This window comes from Phragmites australis, chromosome 15 (assembly GCF_958298935.1).
Source record: "Phragmites australis chromosome 15, lpPhrAust1.1, whole genome shotgun sequence".
Lineage (NCBI taxonomy): Eukaryota > Viridiplantae > Streptophyta > Magnoliopsida > Poales > Poaceae > Phragmites > Phragmites australis.
In genome coordinates, this window is record NC_084935.1 from 21,024,672 (window position 1) to 21,044,634 (window position 19,963).

Genomic DNA, 19,963 nt, shown 5'->3' on the forward strand with positions numbered 1-19,963 from the left:
AGTTTTAGCTCTTTTTTTCTTTAAGTTGTGCAATCTGTTGAAACATTTTCTTTCTTCCTTTTTCAGACAAAGAGGATGCTATCTCGTGCTGTCAGCAAAGTTTGTATAGGTATCACAGAGCTTATGGGCAACTTCTTAGGAGAGGTTTCTGAAATAATTGAAGAAGACAATCCCATGGATCAAAGTGAAACAACACTTAGAAGATCTAAGCGGACAAAAATCAGCGAAGAAGATAAAGATAATGTTGATGAAACATCTTTGGATTCTGATTATGAAGAGGAGGAAGAATATGACGATGAAGATTATGAATCGAGCCAAGACAAGGTGAGTGATGAGGAGGAGCAGGATTCAGGTGCAGATGAAGGTAGAGATGTAGAAGATGAACAATTGGGTCAGGAGGGAAACCCAGCTAATGATGATGGAGGAAAAGAACCAGATGACAGTGAAGGTAATGAAGAGATTGAAGTTCCACTTATCCGGAGATCAAGGAGGAGCAAGGTTATGGAATCAGGGCACATCGAGCCTCATAAGGAGCAGATTGAAGTTCCACTTGTCCCTGTTGAAATGGAAACAAGCCTCACAAGGATATGGAATCAGGGCACAGTGGGCATCAACGATAATGCAGAAGCCTATCCTCAAGCTATAGCTGTCATCCCTAATAAAAATGCAACCAGCGAAGATGTGAGAGTTGATTACCAAGGTAAAGGACTTGCAAAGAGTAGGTGGCCAAAGTTGAAGCTGCCAGAGACAATTGGAACTTCATCAAACATTACTACAAGCAACTCATGGGATTTCTCGCCCCCCGATTGCAACATCATGAAGTTCATTGACAGTGGTTCACAACAAGGTGAAGCTGCAGTTCATTTTATAGAAAAAGGTTGCTTGGCAGATTGTACTATGGAAGTTCCTGAAGCAAAAGGCCTTCCACTTGAACAAGGCTCCCCTACACATAGCTGGTTAGATGATTTATCTTCCGAGGAGCTAGATAAGCTTTTACAAGATGCTGAAAGGCAAAGGCAAGTTCAAATTGATGAGTCTTGTTCAAAGAACATGAACTTACATGACAAATATGTAGCAAGCATCCAAAGAAACATTGAAGTGTCAATAATTGAAGACCTTCAAGACAGAACCCCAGCACCAAGTGTTCATGAACCTCCTAGTGGAGCAACCATTTCTAGTACAGCTACGTTTGAACTTCAGCCAAAGAGGATGTACAAGGTGCCAGCTGTATTGCGGTCTCCATATATTGATTACAGCAGAAAGAATACTTTCAAGTGCAGTAAGGAGATATGCATGGTATACAATGTTGTGTGCCGAGCTAGTGGAAGGTCTACAAGGTCCAGCCAAAGTTTCAGCCCATAAAAGTATGTCATCTTCATTTTTCATTCACCATATTCAGCAATATAGCTATCATATTTCTACAATTATTTATACAGTTTTACTTTTGCATAAATAGTTCGTGATACTTTTTAAGTTTTATTGTTTTGTGCAGCCTTATTATCATCAACTAGTTCGCCTACTTCGTTAGTTTGGCTCATATTTCAGAGTCTGTTAGACCAAAGGGGAAGCTACTGAACACTGTTGCTGAAATTGGAATCTATGCACTGAATAATTTCAATAGAAGGAACCAGATAAAACGAATACTGCCATTAAGAGTTGCTGTAAATTTTTTTTGGTTTTCTTCTTGAAAATATTGTAGTTCCTGCTTTGCCTAAAATATTCATTCATGACATGCAGCAATACTAAAACCAGTAACCAAAAAGCTAATACAACTGTAGTAGTATTGCTAATCTATTGATAAACTGCAGCAATACTACTGTTTGCTAATCGATAGATTGATTAGGAGATGCTGTAAATTGTAGTATTATTGCAATAGATTAGCAATACTACTGATTTGCTTTTATACAGAGTCTGATTTGCTTTTTAATTTTATAATAATTGCTTATACAAATTATACTGATTTGCTTTTCTCAGTATTCAAAATGACTTTTCCTGTCCAAAATAACTTCGACATGCTATTTCTATGAATTTACTTATCATTTTTGTACCAACTCATTCTACATTTATGCTTAATTTTTCTTCAAAATTTGTGTTCAATTTTGTATATTGGTTAGTTTATGTTGGATTGTTGGGAGACAGGAAGAGAAAGAAAAACAAGTCTGCTTAGTTTCTGTTGAGAGAGGTTGTGGTTACTGGTTGATGGCTGTCCTACATATTACAGATTTGAAAGCATTTTTATGTATTTGTGAAAGCAATACATAGTCAACTTGAAAGCATTTTTCCTGATTATCGAAAGCAAGCTCAAATGAATCACACAATTTTCTGGTTTTGCAATAAACTGTTGATTGAGCGTCTCATATTCATAAAGTATTTTTAAAGTATCGCTGAAAGCAATACATAGTCAACTGCAAAGCATTTTTTGTGATTACTCACATATTTGCTTTATATTACCTAGAGAAACGTTTTTTAACAATGCATTTTTTTCATAAGCCAGAATCATGCATACTTACTTTTTAATAGTAACCCTAACTTACAACTTGCCTAAAATATCATGACATGCATTCCTTCTCTCCTCGTGTTCATTTTCATTTTTTTTTTCAATCATTTTGAAACAATGCAGCTTGCACTTACTCTGTATTTCTTTTTGCTAGACTTGCCTGCAAGACAGTCAGCTAGACCACACTGAAGTCGAAAGGGCATTCCACGGACGTATACAACATTTGGATCATTTTCAAATGGTTTGTTCTATCTTGCCTCAATTGTTTTCTTTTTTATTATTAAGTACAAGTAGCATGTTACCAAGCTGTGTTGCTTATCTTTTTGAGGAAACAATATAGGGCTGGATGAAAAAGTTGGCCACTACTTGTTTTTGGTTTTGAACTTACGGGCAAAGCGTTTTGAGGTGTTTGACTCCATGAGGTCTCTAAATGATGAAAAGCTAGCAAGTTGATGTGCCACCCTTGTATCACGAATCAAGGAGTGCTGGAAAATATTCTACCCAGACACAAAGAAGGAAATAGACACCTATGAAGTAATAGACATTCAGGTCTCTTTGCAGACCAATGAGTAAGTTGATAATATCACTTATGTCTCCATCTTATTTTTATCTTAATCTTGTCTATTCAAATTGCAAATTCATTTGCCTCGCTTGCCCTCCCATCTGTGGGCACGGAAAGACAAGGACGCCGGAACCTACTTGGCCTGCCCTCCCATCTACGGGCACGCGAAAGCCTTGTGACCCACGGACAAACACTGGAAGCAGCGAGTTCGCCACCGGCAAGCCCCCGCACGATGGTCCATGGCAAAACAATTAAAGCACTTGCCGCGGAGATCAGCCACCAAGGCAGAAGACGTTGGTGGCATCGGGATTGCCGACCGACCACCTTTTGCCAGCCGCCAGCGTCCGTGTCATGCTCTACTGCGGCAACACGGTGGATCTCAGAGCAAGGGAGCGGACGTGGACCTAACGGAGAGCGACCACCAGAGGCAGGGGATGAAGGCGACCCAGCTGCCTCGATGGAAGCCGAACGGACCGCCACTGGTTTCACCGGAGGGATCGCAAGCACGGCATCCTTGAAGGAAATGGGAGCATAGCGCACCGAGCAGAGGGAGCCACTCCGCGGAGAGGAGGGGTTGTCGTCATTCCACCGTGACTCCTTGGATTGACCTACCGACGAGAAAGGTCGCGTGAATGGCGACAAGGAGGAAGGAGAAACCGGCGCACGGGGAGAAGGGTTGGTGGCCGTCCTCAAGGGCGAGGAAACTGCTAGCGAGGTGGCCGCTGGGCCCTGGGTGGAACCCAGTGTGGGACTAGCGGAAGGGGAAGCGCCGACGAGGATAGGGGGAGGGGAAGGGGAAGCGATCATTGGGCAGGACACTCTCACGGAGTCCCCTCAAGTTTTCACCATGCAGCTTCTCATAAAAGGATACTTTTCAAGAAGCAGAAGCTCCCCTAAATAGGGCTTCTCAATCCAAACAAGATTCAGTTTTGAAAATCCTCCGTTTTATTAAATTGTCCGTGGAAGAACTGTATGTATCTCTTCTCCTATCTTAATTATGGCAGAGCTCATTCCATGTTTCTCGAAAGAAATAAACAAAAAAATACCTAGTACAGTAAAATGTTCTCTTGTCACATTAAGCTGCAGTGATCGGCTTCTTTTTGTTAAGAGAACAATTCGACTATTACACATTAAAGGAGTTCCTAAAACGCGTTAACGCAGGCTGCAGAAACACGATAACTCGTATGTCAAAGCTAATGACACATTTACCTCGAAAATCAATTTGAATGAAAGAAATGTATCTAACTAACCAATGTCGTCCTTAACAAACACTAATCTGACAATAAATATAAGTCTAAACAAGCTGTTCCTTGTTTTCGTCATTGCTAGTGTCGTTGGCAACCTTTGATTTGTTGTCAACGTTCTGCAGCTCATTGCAATACACAAACTTGACAGTGTCCTTCCTGAACGTCAGGTAGATCACAGCAGAGATGTAGAGCAGCATAAGAGGGAACAACGTGATGCTGATCAGAACGTTAGCGTAAATCGGCAGTGAGTTGTGGAGGATCCAGCCAACTAACTTTGAGCTGAGGAAGTAGATGTTTATCCCAATAATAACAAACCCGAGCACCCACGAGAACCCAACAATCTGCATGTGATCAATACATGCATTACTGGTTAAGTCAGCAAATTTTGTATGCATGCGAACAAAATATAATGCTACTGACTTTCATACTTACAAAGATGGAGTTTTTGTTTTGGCCCATCTTGTTGCTACTACTGCTGAACTTGAGAAGTGGGATGAGAGCAAATGGTAGCTCAACGGACAGTATCATCTACATCAAAGTTCCAGCAACTTAACCATAATCAATGAACAATTACTTTCTTTGCATAACCAGTAGATTAAGAGAACGCATTTATAATTAGCTAATGCAATTAAATTACTAATAGGTGGAAATTAAAAGATTAATTGGTGCTTGTATGGACAGAATATAGTGCAATCAATGTACCGATGCGATGATAATGAGACGGCCGGCACCACTGGAGCCACCAATGATGGAGACGATTAAGCTGGGTACAATGGCAATGCTGCGAGTCATCAAGTTCCTCAGCCACTGTTTCATCTTGATGTCCAAGAAACCCTGTGCATAAACATGAAAAAATAGATCCAATATATGCTTGATTGCCTGTAGGTTTAGCAGTTGAAATGCGCTGGTTATGTACTCTACAGTTTATGTACAATTTTATGTAAAGGTTGTAAAGAATATGATATTATAATCTACAAGTTTAAGGACGATAATTGAAGCAAGGCATGTACAAGGTTAGTCAATTAATCTGGTTGAAAAAGATACTACCTCTGACCCGATTTGCTTGCCGTTTAGGACCTAGACACAAATCATTTATGCATTTTTAATCATTACTTTTTCTAAGTATGTATTAACAAAAATTATAAAACTACGATGATGTAGACCTTCTACTTTTGATGATGAATTTATAAATGCCATTCTCACATGATAAATCTGGATTCCTTCATACATAATAATTGTCAAAATTTTACTGGTGTGATCGCACACATTCTACTACGACATCTATTTTGCACCTGAAGTAGTACCTGCATGATGTATTGGGCGGCATAAGTGCCAGTGATGGTCGAGCTCTGTCCAGAAGCCAATAGTGCCACACTATACACAACTGCGCTGGACCTGCCTAGCACATTCTGAAGTACAAGATAAAGAAACAATTAATCTGGTAGTCGATAATTATTATAGAATCTAAAAGGCTACTGACCAGGCAGTAATCACATAGTAGTACCTTGAGGAGGAAGGACGAGGAGTCCAAGGTGAGGTCACTGCATTTTGCAGAGTCATCCGGTGAGAGGTTGCTCGAGTTACAGACGGTTCCAGAGACAGCGATGATGCAGATGTTGATGAGAAGCGCCACGAACAGCGCTATGCCACTTTCAAAGAGGAAGAACCTGCAAGCATCCTGAAGTGCAAACAAGTAATCAATATGTCAGTTGATTATTTCTTCTTTTCTGCAGCGATGAAATTATGCTTAATTGTTCTCTAATTCTAAATAATCTATTCAGCATAACTATCAAGAAGTATATACAGTATCTGTTTACCTTTATTCCTCTTACTGATGCGGGCGTATTCCTTGACAGTACCAGGGCAGAGTGCAAGAATAGATTGTGCCTGCAATTAATTCAGGAATTTTTTTGTTTATACTAAAAGGTTCTGAACTATTTCACGGAACATCTATAATATAAAATGGTGTCGCGATTAGAACTGTAACTCTGGGTTCTAGCAGAGAACCTTGAGCTAGTAGATAGCCATCCAGTACATTCTAGCTGCTACTATCCAAAACAGAATCTCCTCAAAAGAAAAAGGAAATAAAGATATGCCTCATACACACAAATAAATACACGAATTATTGTGCATGCTCGATTGCTTACGGCATTACAAGAGCCCCAAGAAGGGCAATAGTATCTCCAGTAGCGCCGGACCCGCTCAGCTTGGGGATGAATAGTCCTTTGATGACCTCCTTTGCTGAAGGCATCACTATGCTCATCTCCACGAAAAAGCACGCTGCCATGATGAACACCAATAGTGCAACCAAAAACTCCAGCTTCCTAACCTAGTTAAATGTAGAAAACAAAGGCTACATATCAGGCTATATGCATGAAAAGTATTTTTCATCAAAGGTGAGTGACTAGTGCTGAGTTGAATTCAGTACTGGAGGTAGTTCAGAGAAACCTTTTGTCTGCAAGTGTTTCTGAGAATTTCAGTAAAGACATTTTTCGTGTACACAGTCTATATGTCCAGTAAAAAAATGATTACCCCGTATCTTTGCATCCCAAGGAGTAGAAGTGTACTGGAGCCAGCGATGAGAACCCCCACCCACACAGGGATGTGGAACAAGAGGTTGAAAGCAAAAGCTGTCCCTATAACTGCAAAATGCTAACATTCATAAGAAACAAATGGTGCATCCAGCTAACCACCAAAAATATTAGATGATTTATATTAGCTACTATGAAGACAATTGAACATGCTAACTAATTGAGTTCTTCTATTTTGATCTATTATTTTTTTTATTAATTTAGACCAAACTAATCCCAACGATCTTGAAATGGAACATGCACGGACCAATGTAAACTAACCGGAACAATATATTTGTCATTTTAGCTAGTGCAACAAGAATTAGTGTGGAACGACACAGAACACTCTTTCCATATATCTATTTACTCTTAGTGAGCTTATACTTAATTAGCAGAACAAATCATGATGGTTGAACAGTGATATTTTTGTTGAAGAATATCGTGTTCATACAGACCTTCCGGGATATCTGCAGCAATCACAGCTAACTCTGCCAGCAGCCATAGGCAGATTCTCACCCATACTGGATATTCTGTCTTGCATAGCTCGGCAAGATGCTGCCCTGCGTCAGGTAACAGCCATTAACGCCGACATGTTTAACTACATACTACATGATATGATAACTAGTTGTCTCTTCAATACCTGTCACTACTCCGAGATTAGCAGACAATGACTGTATAATTAGTGCGAAGATGAGGCCGATCAGGATCACCCAGAGGAGCTTCAAATGTACAAATGTAGAAAATTAAGAACACAAATAGTTAGTTTTCATTTCGTATGGTATCAGAATGGCGTGCAAAAAGAACAGTATATGAGTATACGATCTCGAAATGAGAGAAAATGTACCTCATATCTGTGATTGGCACCGGCTTGCAAATCTGTTTCTACTGTTTCAATTTGACAAACATCAGAACCATGTGTACCGTGTGCAAATGAGAGAGGGAGGAAAGAGTGGGAATGCAGGACGGGGACCTTACAGTTTCCGGGATCAAGGTAGGCCAAGCAGACCATAAAGCCTGGCCCAACGTGGTGCAAAAATCTTTTCCATGCCGGTTCCTGTGTTATACCGAACCAAGATTAGTAAGTATGCTTATCACATTAAACTAAAAACTTGAGGCAAAATAAAAGAAAACGGAGGCCTACAATGTTACATAGAAGACCAAGCACCTAATACAACAAGGATGCCCTAAAGACTCTTAAAAGGAGTCTGCTTTCTGTTCAGGGTGAGAGTGGAAGGCAAACATTGTTGGAATTGGGGAGATATAAGAGACATAGTTCTTATTTTTCTTTTATTTTTCCATTTTTTCTTTGCTTTTTTCTCAAAAATAAAATGAAGGGGAAACCCCCTAAATGGATAACAAACATAACTGTAAGCTGTGCAATTCTGGAATAGTAGCATAGATGGAAACCGAACTTCGAATGCATCTCTGAATATGTTCAGAAATAAACCCAAAGTATATGATAGACCCTAGAGGCAGAGTCCGATAAACACAGTATCTAAGACTAAGAGTAGTCAGTAGAGACATTAAATAACATTGGAGCTTGAGGGCTTGATTTGACAGAATAGTAATCCATCATTCAACTATGGCAAGGCTCAGTGGCTTTGCATCCACGCCCTCTGTCTAAAACAAACATTTCCTGTTCCTTTTCTTTCATGGAACTATCAAGGATCGAGAACACTTGACATACAGGAAACATGAGAATGAATAGGAGCCATCGATGGTAAAACACCAAGCATCATGGCGCATGCAAGCATTGGCAGACTATATATGCTCCTGCACTGCCGTGCCGAAAGAAGAGTAGGGGAGGCTGAATCCATCCTAGGGATTTCCACGAACAACCGGAACGCACACTGAAAGGTTAGTTCCACCATTCGGCGCCACAGGAGAATCGACGAAGTCAAGATCAATCGATGCACCTGAGATATTTCCGTGCCAGTGGTCTGTGGCGAGGATCGAATCACTATTAGATGGTACGGACGCACGGTGGCAGCGCACGGTTAACGGAGCGGGGTAAGAACAAGGAAGAAGGCGATCGATCATTACCTTAGCCGCAGCGGGATCGTCGGTCCCTCGCCGGCCGGCGAGCGCCTCGACGTCGACCTCCATCCTTGCGGCGGGCGCGGAGTCCATCTTCGCCTCCGTCGCTCAGCCCACGGCCGACGCGGCGATCTTGTACGATAAAACGCTATCACTGGGTGGCGAGGGGTCTGTGTGCAGCTCCGATGTCGAGAGATCTCTGGGATTCTGCCCTCCAACGAACTCCCCTCTTGTATCGCCGGCTGATACTTAACTCTTCCACCCGAGGTGCGAGTGCGCGCGGCACGAGCCGCCGGGGCTGACGCGCCCTTTGGAAAACGCGCGGGGCTACTACGTTGTCGAGGACGCACGCGCGCGGGCCTACGTGGATGCGTGCGCGCTCATGAGGGCCGCGGCGAGTCGACGGGCTCGGGCTGTGCCGTGCGTGCGCACGTACGCCGATAGACGCCAGCCGTTTCTCTCCGCGATGCTCCAGCCTGCAGCTGCAGGGCGAATGATGCACGTACGGGTCCTCCACTTCCGCTGCCGGCCGTCTGATTGTAACAAACATACTGATCGAGACTACGTCCAGCATCTATATATTGTGCCGTAACAAACATCATGTAACTACTAAGCGCAACATTGTGTAGTATCAACCGATAGTTCTAGCTAAGAGATTAAATTATATATTTTTCAATACTAGAGGATTCATTTGCACTGACGGTTTGTAACACCTGTGTGGGAAGCTTTTTTAAACCGTCTGTGCAAAAAAGCATGTACGAAAAAAATTTATACAGATAGGTTTTAAATTGTTTGTACAAAAATTTGTACAGATGACTAATGACTGGAGCCATCTATACTATAGATTATCACGGACGACTCCAAGTTTTGAACCGTCTATGATATAGAAACAGTACAAATAGCTCCAACGAAGAGTTGTTTGTACTAGAGATTATCACATACGGCTCTCAGTTTTGAGCCGTCTGTGAATATGGTTCAGTACAGACGGCTCCAGTTTTGAGCCGTCTATACTATGCATTTGTACAGACTTTTGTAGTCATAGAACCGTCTATACTGTGCATTTATGCAGCACTGCATTCATATATCACAGAATATAAACTGACATATCAACAACAAATCATTCATGAATCATTTGCATTCAAATAACAACAGATCGAATAACATACATATATCATACACACAGCAATCGAACATCTTCATTTAATGTCAAAAAGTCATACACAAAAATAGAAGAATTACAAATCCTCACAACATTACAAAACATCTTCATTCTTCATTCTTGAGTCAACTCCGTGCCTAACAATAAACCAACAAATTAGGGTTAGCACACTAAATTAAAAGGAAGTAATGAGTTCATTTGCTTCATTTTCTATATCATTAGTCATAAAGTTATAATACATCAATAGACTGCAAGATGCAAGCGTTTTTAATATATTGAAATGACCAGCTTCTGTTGAGATTACAAACCATAGCTCCAAAAGTTGTTGTGATCATGAAATTCGCTACTCTCCTTTATGATCTCTGCAAGTATGAAATAGATGAGCCGTTTTTGAATATATATGAGACTACCCTTCACGAGATTATTTGTAGAAAATTTATATGTCTGTAAAAGAAAATTAAAATAGTTAGGCACCACGATGAACAATACATTTTAATATACTATAATTACACTAACTGGCGGAATACTGGTGAACTAAAACCAACAATTTGTAGCATATACTGGGCAACATAGAACCCACAGAGGTTGGTGCCCTGCAGCTACCTATGATACTGCAAAAAATTGTGCACGTTACATTTAGTTCTATGGAATGCATATTATAACGGTAAATTTACGGAGGGTTTATCTCTCTGTACAATCCCACCCATTTAATTATACTTCGCAAATGACCTTGTCAATAAATATGTCAGATCTGAATACCTATATGGGTTATAGTACATCGAGTTGAAGTATATATAGTGTTGATTGTGTGTATAGATACAAACTAGTATCTAATGGTCTCGGCAGTTGTACGGTAGAAGAATAAGGTCATTCGATCCACAGAGAGCAACCATGGCCTCCGCGACGTATTTTTCGACCTCCCCCAGAGACCAAGTGATCGTTAACTCACATACGACCTGTGTGTCAAGGAATCCAATTCTCGCATTCTCTCTCCTAAATTCTTGAATCATAAGTCTACACATAAGAGTAATATAGATGGATGAGCATATCAATGAGTTAGGCGGTTCATTAAGCATAAACCATGATTAGTAACACTTACAGTGTCCAGCATTTCACTAGACCAACGTCCAGCTTGTCAAGACGGTACAGGAGGAATAAATCCTCTTAGGTCACGAGGAAGGATCCAGCTGGTTTTAGGAAATATTGCCGCTTGTACTTGGTGCTAAAACAAGAAGAAATATGTTTCTCCTCATGGAACCTCTTCATGTATAGGTCGTGCAGAATCATACTTGCCTAACCCAATTGCTCTAACGGTTTTTTGCTTAGTAACGACTAGCCTGTCATGTAGGTGTTTGATAGAGGTTCTTCTTCTACCTCCTTACTCTTGTCCTTCTGTTTGCTGGCTTTACACTTTCTGGGAGGTGCCATTTTGGTGAACTATTAGTCAATTTTGCTGGACAATTGTTGCTCATGTGGTGTAGAAGGAGATTTGACCTTCAGCGGAGCACGACGAAAAGAGAATTCACTGTCGTCACATACTGGAGGCAGAGGCTGTTGAGGCGATGGAGGGGCAACCAGTGTTATGAACTTCTTCAATGATTGGATGAAGGAGTGGACGGCCTCCCTAAGTGTCCTGACGTTGTCCACTGGGGGAATAGGAAGTGGGAGGGATGCAATTCCTATATACCATGTTCACTGACACCCTAGCGTAACCAGGCTCTAGTGGGAGTCCGTGAATCGTCTATTCCCCACCACATGAGAACGCCAAGCTCGTGCCAACCTCAATGATACTATCAGAGTAAACAGTGATGGGTAGTAAGAGCTTACACTTGGTGACCGCCTCTATGTCGTCAACAGGGTAACTCTTGCTAGGGACCTCTATTGGAATGTCATTGCTGGGGGGGGGGTGTCACCTTGAAATTTGCCGATAGGGAAGTCATGTTGATCAAGCATGTTATCTGGTGTAGATGCGCAACTACTCCAATGCTGAGCCAGTGGAGATTCAAGTGTCATGGTTGCATCCTGTTGCTGCCTCATATGGTTTTGCCAGAGAGAGGGTCATCTTGTTGGGTTTTTCTTTCGAAGTAGGAGAGATGAGCGATGTGAATGGGAGTGGAATACCTGGGACATGTACTGCCCCTCTGTTGGTGTACATGAGCCTTTTCCTAGCTCTAGCCCACGAGTCTTAGACGCTCATCATTTTTCTTCTAGAGGCTTTGTCCGACGTGGATTTTACAATGACTCGTAAAGTTTTGGTCCACGTGTAAGAGGCTTTGAGTCCTAGCATTTTAGCGGACCACATTTTCCTCATCGTGGTTCTCACCCCAGCGTGCTAGTGTTGATCTGCATTCACCTACTTTCAATGTTTCAGGGTGGATTACCCAATACTGGATTCCCAAGGGATATCTGTCTAACCCCAGTACTGAGCCATCCACCTACTATTCTTCTCATATGTAGGTGGCAGGTCGAAGCATAGAGAACAGGATGCTCATCAACTCTATTTGTTCGCACCATATAACCGAAGATGCATCATGGTTCTCCGGCCTCACCCCGATGAAGCGGAACAAGTACATCACTTTCAGGGATGATCGGAAAGGAAAAGTGAAGACCAAAGGTATGTTAAGAGTGAATGAGAGTTTCACTCTCAAAGATGTGGCTTTGGAGGAGCATCTGGGATACAATCTTTGCTATGTATCTCAAATGCTAGATGAGGACTTGGAAGTGTATTTCAAGCACAATACTTCTTGAGTTCTTGATTCTTCTAGCGCTTTGATTTGCCAAATTTCCTGAGTTGAGAGAGTTTTTAGAGCTGATTTTTCTGAGTCTCTTGGTTCTTCTCGTTGTTTGATTGCACAGCCTTCTTCTGAGATTTGGATGTGGCATAAGAGACTAGGGCATATGAGCATTGATTTGCTTACTCATTTGAGTGCCCTAGGTTTGATATGAGGATTTTCCAAGCTCAAGTTTGAGAAGAACCTTATTTGTGCTCCTTGTCAGCATGGCAAGATGGTTGCCGCTCCTCATCCACTAGTCCATCTGGTGATGACTAAACAACTGGGAGAACTTCTCCATATGGACACTGTTGGTCCTTCTCGGGTTCGTTCAGTGGGTGGGAAGTGGTATGTTATTGTCATTGCTGATGACTTCTTATGAGCTGAGTTTTGGGAGGAAGCCGAATGTTTCGCATTGAGAGTTTTTCGGTGTCAGTGCTTCATCCTAAAGCGTGGCAATCTTGACAAGTTCGAGTCGCATTATTTCGATGGTATTTTCTTCATGGTCATTCTCACAGGGTCTTTAATCTTGACGGTAACAGTATCATGGAGTCCTGTGATATAACATTTGATGAATCAACCCTTGTGCTAGCCTTGTCTTTGAGTGTGTAGGTGACAAGGAGATGAGCAAAAGCATCTTTGTAGTTGACGACCTTCCAGCTTTTGAGGATAACTAGGATGATCCACTACTTCCTACTACCACACTTACTCCTGAGTTAGTTCCTTTCTCTTCTATAATGGCAGAGGGTCATGTAGCATCTACTTCCACTTTAGCTGCTTTCGAACTTGCACCAGCAGTGTTTGAGGAGGAGATCATCTTGCAGCGCGAAACTCCTTAACACATTCAACGACAACACTCTCCATGGATGATGATCAACGACATCAATGAAAGGATAATAAGGTCCAAATCTACTCATTATACTCATTTCACTGATTTTGCATTAACTGCTTCCTTTGAGCCCCATGATGTTAGACATGTTTTATCTGATTTTAGTTGGGTCAATGTCATACATGAAGAGCTAGAAAACTTTGAGAGAAACCAAGTTTGGGTCCTTTTAGAGCCACCCTCAAATGTTCACACCATAGGAACCAAATGGATTTTAAAAAATAAACAGGGGGAGAATAAGTCTGTAGTAAGCAACAAGGTTAGTAAGGGTTTCACTCAGGTAGAGGGGGTAAACTTTGGAGAGACCTTTACACTAGTAGCTAGGTTTGAAGCTATTAGGATCCTACATGCATTTGCGGCATCCCAAGTTTTCAAGTTTTATTGAATGGATGTCAAGATACTTTCCTAAATGGTTTCATAGAGGAAGAGATCTATGTCAAACAACCCCCAGGTTTTGAGCATCCCAAATACTCTCATAGAGTATACAAGCTTTAGAAATCTTTGTATGGGCTTAAGTAGGCACTTAGGGCTTGGTATTATAGGCTTAGCTCTTTCTTGCTAAGGTATGGGTATGTGATGGGGTCAGCTGATAAAACTTTGTTCACTCTCAGACATGACAATGATTTCTTCCTTATTCAGATTTACGTGGATGATATAATTTTTTGTTGCTCCTCTCATGCATTTGTGGCTAGTATGCACATTCGTCCACCAGGCGAAGTACACTAAGGATCTGCTGAAGAAGTTCGACATGAGCGATGCAAAGTCACTGACGACATCGATGGCTACCTTGATCATGCTTGATCCAGATGAAGATGGCGAGAAGGTGGACCAACGAGAGTATAGGAGTATGATCGGCTCCCTCCTATACATGACAACGATAAGACCCGACATCCACTTCACCATATGCTTGTATGCTCGCTTCTAGGCTTCACCGACGATGTCTCATCGCCAAGTGGTGAAACGCATTGTGAGGTATCTCAAGTATACTCTCGAATATGGCCTTTGGTTTTCTGACTGTATATTTATTCGGGGTCATGAGAGGATCAACTTAGGGTTGTGCAACCATGGAAAGAGTGTGCACAATGTGGACTCCGACATCGACACGATTACAAAACCCGATAGGGTCCAGAACAGTGATGCAGCACATTATTCCTTTGACTCTAAGTAAACTATAAGGAATATTTAGTCTAGCATAGATCCATTGGAAAGGGCTCGACCTAAGCTTTCCAGCAAGTCCAAGAACGCCTAAACGGAATTCGTATGAGAGAGTTATGCCAGTTTTACTGACGTGCTGACTTCGGACTCGACCACGACTTCGACCAGAGCCCAGCCTCGAGTCCGAGTACACTTGGCCTTCGAGGGGTGACGTCCGGGTAAGGTTGTAGTTCTTCTCCCACGTTCCTAAGCAATAAAATATCACAAGAATTTAGTAGTAATCCATCCAAGGAAACATAAACAGCGAGAAACGAGTTCACCTAGTGAGCTAATTGTCATGCATGTGCTCCTGTAATTGGACTTTGTATGATTTAAGGATTATTGGTGGTATTGATCGTATCCGAAATGAGCCATGGGCTAATCAGCGCACCTCACATAGCACTTGGCCAGTGGTCCTAGCCATATACAACCTTCCTCTATGGCTATGCACTAAGCAGAAGTACCTTGTGTTGTCCATTCTTATCCATGAACCGAAACAACCTGGCAACGTTATAGATGTGTTTTTGGAACAATTGATGGAAGATATGGCGAAACTGTGAACGATGGGGTTCGGGTGCAGGATGAGTTTCGACGATAGTACTTCATGCTGAAAGCCATAATTTTCATTATCATCAGTGATTATCTTGTCATTTTTCCCTATCGGGACAGGTTATAGGGAAGCAAGGATGTGTAGTGTGCTTGGATGAAACCGCGTCTATGTACCTTTCGTACTCAGAGAAGGTAGTGTACATATGACACCGACGGTTCTTACTCAAAACTCACATATACCACAGGATGAAGAAACATATTGACAACACGGTTGAGCAACATACTGGCTCAAAACCTCACAGTGGGGCACTAGTGATTGAAATAGTCAAGAGCATCAAGGTTGTTTTTCGAAGCCGCCGAAGGGTAGAAAGAGGAAGAAAAATGAGAGGTCGACCAACATGCTGTGGAAGAAGATGCCGATTTTCTTTAAGTATTTGCCCTACTGGAAGGACTTGGACGTCCGCCACAGCATCGATATCATGCACGTTGAGAAGAATGTGTGTGATAGCATCCTTGGCCTCTTATTGGTCATACCAGGTAAGACAAAGGATGACAAATATTATCTTCTCCCAGCTAGCTACTCTATGACACCTGAGGAGAAAAAGGCCCTACGCAAGTGCTTACGTGGGGTGAGAGTCCTGACTGGTTAGTCATCCAACATCAAGAAACTAGTCTCGATGAAAGATTTAAAGCTAATCGACATGAAGTCTCATGATTTTCATGTGATGACGACGTAGATGCTCCCTATTGCAATCAGGGATATCAAGCCAGGATACATAAAGGTGATCATCACACGGTTGTGTCACTTCTTCAAATCGATGTTGAAAAATTGGGTGCTCTACATAGTTACTTGGTAAACACAACTTGAGATGTGCTTCCCTCCATCCTCTTTCAATGTCATGGTACACCTCTTAGTTCACATCGTGAATGAGATAATTACACTGGGCCTTGTATTCTTACATTAGATGTATGTGTTTGAGCGGTACATGGGTATTCTCAAGGGCTATGTACGGAATTGTGCTCACCCAGAGGGTTCCATGATCGAGAGCTATAGTACCGAGCAAGTCTTTGAGTGATGAATTGATTACATAAAAGATGCTAAACCGATTGGTGTACCTGTATCTTGACATGATGGGAGGTTGTCTGGGAGAGGGACCAAAGGAAAGAAAAGATTCATCGATCATGATTACAAAGCAATTGAAGAGGCACATTTCACCACCTTGCAACAGCTCCAGATAGTGGTGCCGTATGTTGAGCAAAACCTAAATGAGCTACACACAGAAAATCAAGGCCGCTCATATGATTGGATCTTGAAAGAGCACAAGTGTTACTTCACCACATGGTTCAAGAACCAAAACCTTCCAGATGGTGAATCAGTAGATGAAAAAAATGTGAAATTGTTGGCTTGTGGCCCATCAAGTTTAATTACAACATGGCAAGCGTATGACATTAATGGGTACACATTTTGTACTAAAGAAAATGACAAGAAGAGCACGGCCCAAAACAGCATCATTCGGATAGAAGCCTATGACACAACAAGAGAAAAAATCACCTACTATGGGTTCATAGATGAAATCTGGGAACTTGACTATGGACTGAATCTACGGATCCCTGTCTTTCAGTAAAAATGGGTCAAATACCATAATGGTGTGACGTTGGACAACTACGGGTTCACAACTATCGACCTCAGCATTGTAGATCACAAAGTTGACCCGTGGGTACTCGTTGATCACGTCGCACAGGTTTTCTATATAATCGACCCCGCGAATGAAAATAAGCACATAGTTGTTGCTGGAAAACAAAGAATTGTCAGAGTTGAGAATATGGAGGATGAGAAAGAATACAATCAGTTTGACGATGTGCAACCTTTTGGAGATCCAGAAAAGATCAAACTTGTATAAACAGCCCTCGATAGATCTGGTATGCTGTAGGGAGAACAATTCAAAGCAAATAGTGCCATGTTATGCAAATTATTTTCCAATATGACAGAACTTGAAATTTGTATAAATTTAGGATAAGCTTTAATTTACATCGAGGATTTATATGCATGATGTAAGAATATGCTTTAATTTTATTGAGGGTGTGCATGGAGTAATAATATGCTTTAATTTATATTTAGGGCATGTATTAACTAAGAAGCTTAATATGTAATAGAAGAATATTTCCTAGAAAAAATAAAAATAGTAATAAGTGCCGATTCTAGATAAAAACCGGCACTGATACGTTTCCACAGGCTGTTGACCTAAGAAACCGCCTGTGGAAATGAATTTCCATAGGCAATTCATCTAAGAAACCGCATGAGGAAATCCGCGTCATCATGCTGCCCAAGATAACCACCCCATCTCCCTTCGTCCGCTACGCCCTCTTCCTCCGGCATCCGTTCCGCTGATGTTTGCCGCTACGCGCTCTCCCTCCCCGATGAGGAGGGCCGCCCCATGACGCCACCGCCCCGATGAGGTAGGGCCACCCCGCGCCCCATCCCCCCACAGAGGAGGACTGCTCCGCACCGCTGCCACCACGGAGGAGTCACTGCCCAAGCCACCACCACCGCTGAGGAGTCTCAGCCACTACCGCCCGAGCCACCACCACTGCCACCTAGGAGGACCGCGCTGATGCCACCAGAGTGGTGAGTAGCAATCCCACTTTATACCCGGTTGAGCCATTGTAGTAAGTGCTCCGGCTGAGCCGTAATCCTTTCTTGTGCTATGTGTGGTGACCGACCATCGTGCCGCCGTGCTCTGGGTGATGCCCAACCATCGTGCCGCTAATATTTTGAAAGTTTTGTTTGCATTCTTGGGAATGAGTTGCTCATTGCCTAATTCAGCCATAATGCCAATGGCAATAACAAAATCCTGCAAATCCATTGAATATAAATAGTTCAAAACCCATTTTTTTAAAGGCCATCGTATTTTATGTGTTTCTCATTTTCCACTCATTTTTTCCCTACAAGGCTACAAGGACACTGTAACATGTATAATAGCTACTTGAAAATTTTGAGAACCTATAGAACATCATAGTATGGTTTAGATGTGTAGGAATGAAGCGGAACATTTCAATTAGTTAAATACAAAATGAAGTGTTGTCAATACAAATTGTCATATACACATCCACTCTTCCTGGTCAATATTGGCAAAGATGAAATAGATTAATGCTATCTGAACTTAGCAGATAAAGCCTATCAAGTAACTAATACATCTTCCCCCGTTTTAAATCAATTTCAACAGAACCAATACTTGGTAGCACAAATCATTGGAAAAGAATGCAAGATACCTTGGGAGAGAAACATGCTTCCTGTCAAGCGTGCCATACCTCCCTCCATTTTCTTCTAAGTTAGAAAATAACAAGAGGGAAAAGAAACTAAAAGATATGGTCAAGGTAAAAAACCTGGGATATAGAAAGCTTGGTTTTTCAGAGCCATTCATGTAATCCTTAAGTAGTTGAGGATGGTACTCTGGTATTTCTCAGAATATAAGTTCCTTGACATCCTATTTGGTAAACCTTTTCCGTTCAAACTCAAATTCCATTTTCAAAATTGGTTGGCAGGACAGTTCCCTCTCCACTTTTTCAATACCTTTAAAATAGGGGTCAGCCAACTCATGATCATGCATACAATACACTTGTTCAATTCATATATGTTGTTATTTACCACAGTTTGCTCAATTCAGCCATAGAACTATTTATATGAAATTTCATATATGTTGTTATTCTGTCTATTGATATGCATCTTCACCATGAAAGCCATGGCAATCATGTTTATGCTCTAAGGAAAAAAAGAACATGATTTACTTATGTTATTATGTCTATTGATACTAGGAGTTGTCAGTCTACAATGCTATTGTCAATGGAACAAATCATTGACTTTCCTTAGCATGCATAGATGCTCTCATCTATCATGTCATCCGTAATAATTGGATGATTCTGTTTTTCCTTTTTCTTTTTCTTTTTAAAAGACTTTGAGATGAATGAAATGTTTTTTGAGATCAAATTCATCACTGCCACAAATTGAGATGTGCTCATGAAAAGTTTAAAACACATACCTTAATTCCTTTTCTTTCTTCTAAAATAGTATTACCCATTGCAATTTGATTTTTATTGCATCTTGCTTCATAATGGCATATTGGAACGAGAAATTTCATTGATGAACCTTTACATACTTGTCAGTTTTTTCTAGGCAATAATAATCTAGCAGTCGATTAAGTACCATAGGGCAGAAGAGGACACTAACCCCTAAGAAACTAGAAGCAAGCAGGATGTCAGATAGGAGCCCAATCCCCCCCCCCCCCTAAGAAACCAGAAGCACATAAGATGCTTGCAATAGTATCCTCCTCGGCACAGAGATCGCTTGCAATAGAGGGTGCCCTGGTATAGAGGACGCTCACAATAGAGGCTTCCCCTGCACAGAGGCTGCTCGTAATAGAGGTGCCAAGCACAAGATGGGGCGGATGCAAGCGGGGCGTCGGATAGGACCCCAAGCCCGCAACAACCATCCTC

The 19,963-nt window shown here is 41.7% G+C and overlaps 1 protein-coding gene across 1 annotated transcript; it reads right to left on the reverse strand.

Annotated features, from left to right (window-relative positions):
* Positions 1-4,039: 4,039 nt before the first annotated feature.
* LOC133892775 (metal transporter Nramp1-like) lies at positions 4,040-9,230 on the reverse strand. The gene is made up of 13 exons (XM_062333724.1): positions 8,920-9,230; positions 7,852-7,930; positions 7,721-7,761; positions 7,517-7,595; positions 7,332-7,436; positions 6,839-6,948; positions 6,454-6,635; positions 6,124-6,193; positions 5,811-5,984; positions 5,611-5,715; positions 5,009-5,140; positions 4,739-4,834; positions 4,040-4,647 (listed from the first exon to the last, which is right to left on the reverse strand). The coding sequence occupies exons 1-13, from the start codon at positions 9,004-9,006 to the stop codon at positions 4,354-4,356; spliced, it is 1,554 nt and encodes a 517-aa protein (XP_062189708.1). The 5' UTR covers positions 9,007-9,230; the 3' UTR covers positions 4,040-4,353.
* Between the last annotated feature and the right edge of the window lie 10,733 nt (positions 9,231-19,963).

What these genes read in the sequence shown, in the direction of transcription:
- LOC133892775 (XM_062333724.1), bottom strand. Translation starts at nt 9,006, where the DNA reads ATGGACTCCGCGCCCGCCGCAAGGATGGAGGTCGACGTCGAGGCGCTC. An exon ending in TTGGGATGCAAAGATACGGG is followed by an intron (nt 6,636 to 6,838) that starts GTAATCATTTTT and finishes ACATTTAACTAG; the next exon opens with GTTAGGAAGCTGGAGTTTTT. An exon ending in GTCTCATTATCATCGCATCG is followed by an intron (nt 4,835 to 5,008) that starts GTACATTGATTG and finishes ACTTTGATGTAG; the next exon opens with ATGATACTGTCCGTTGAGCT.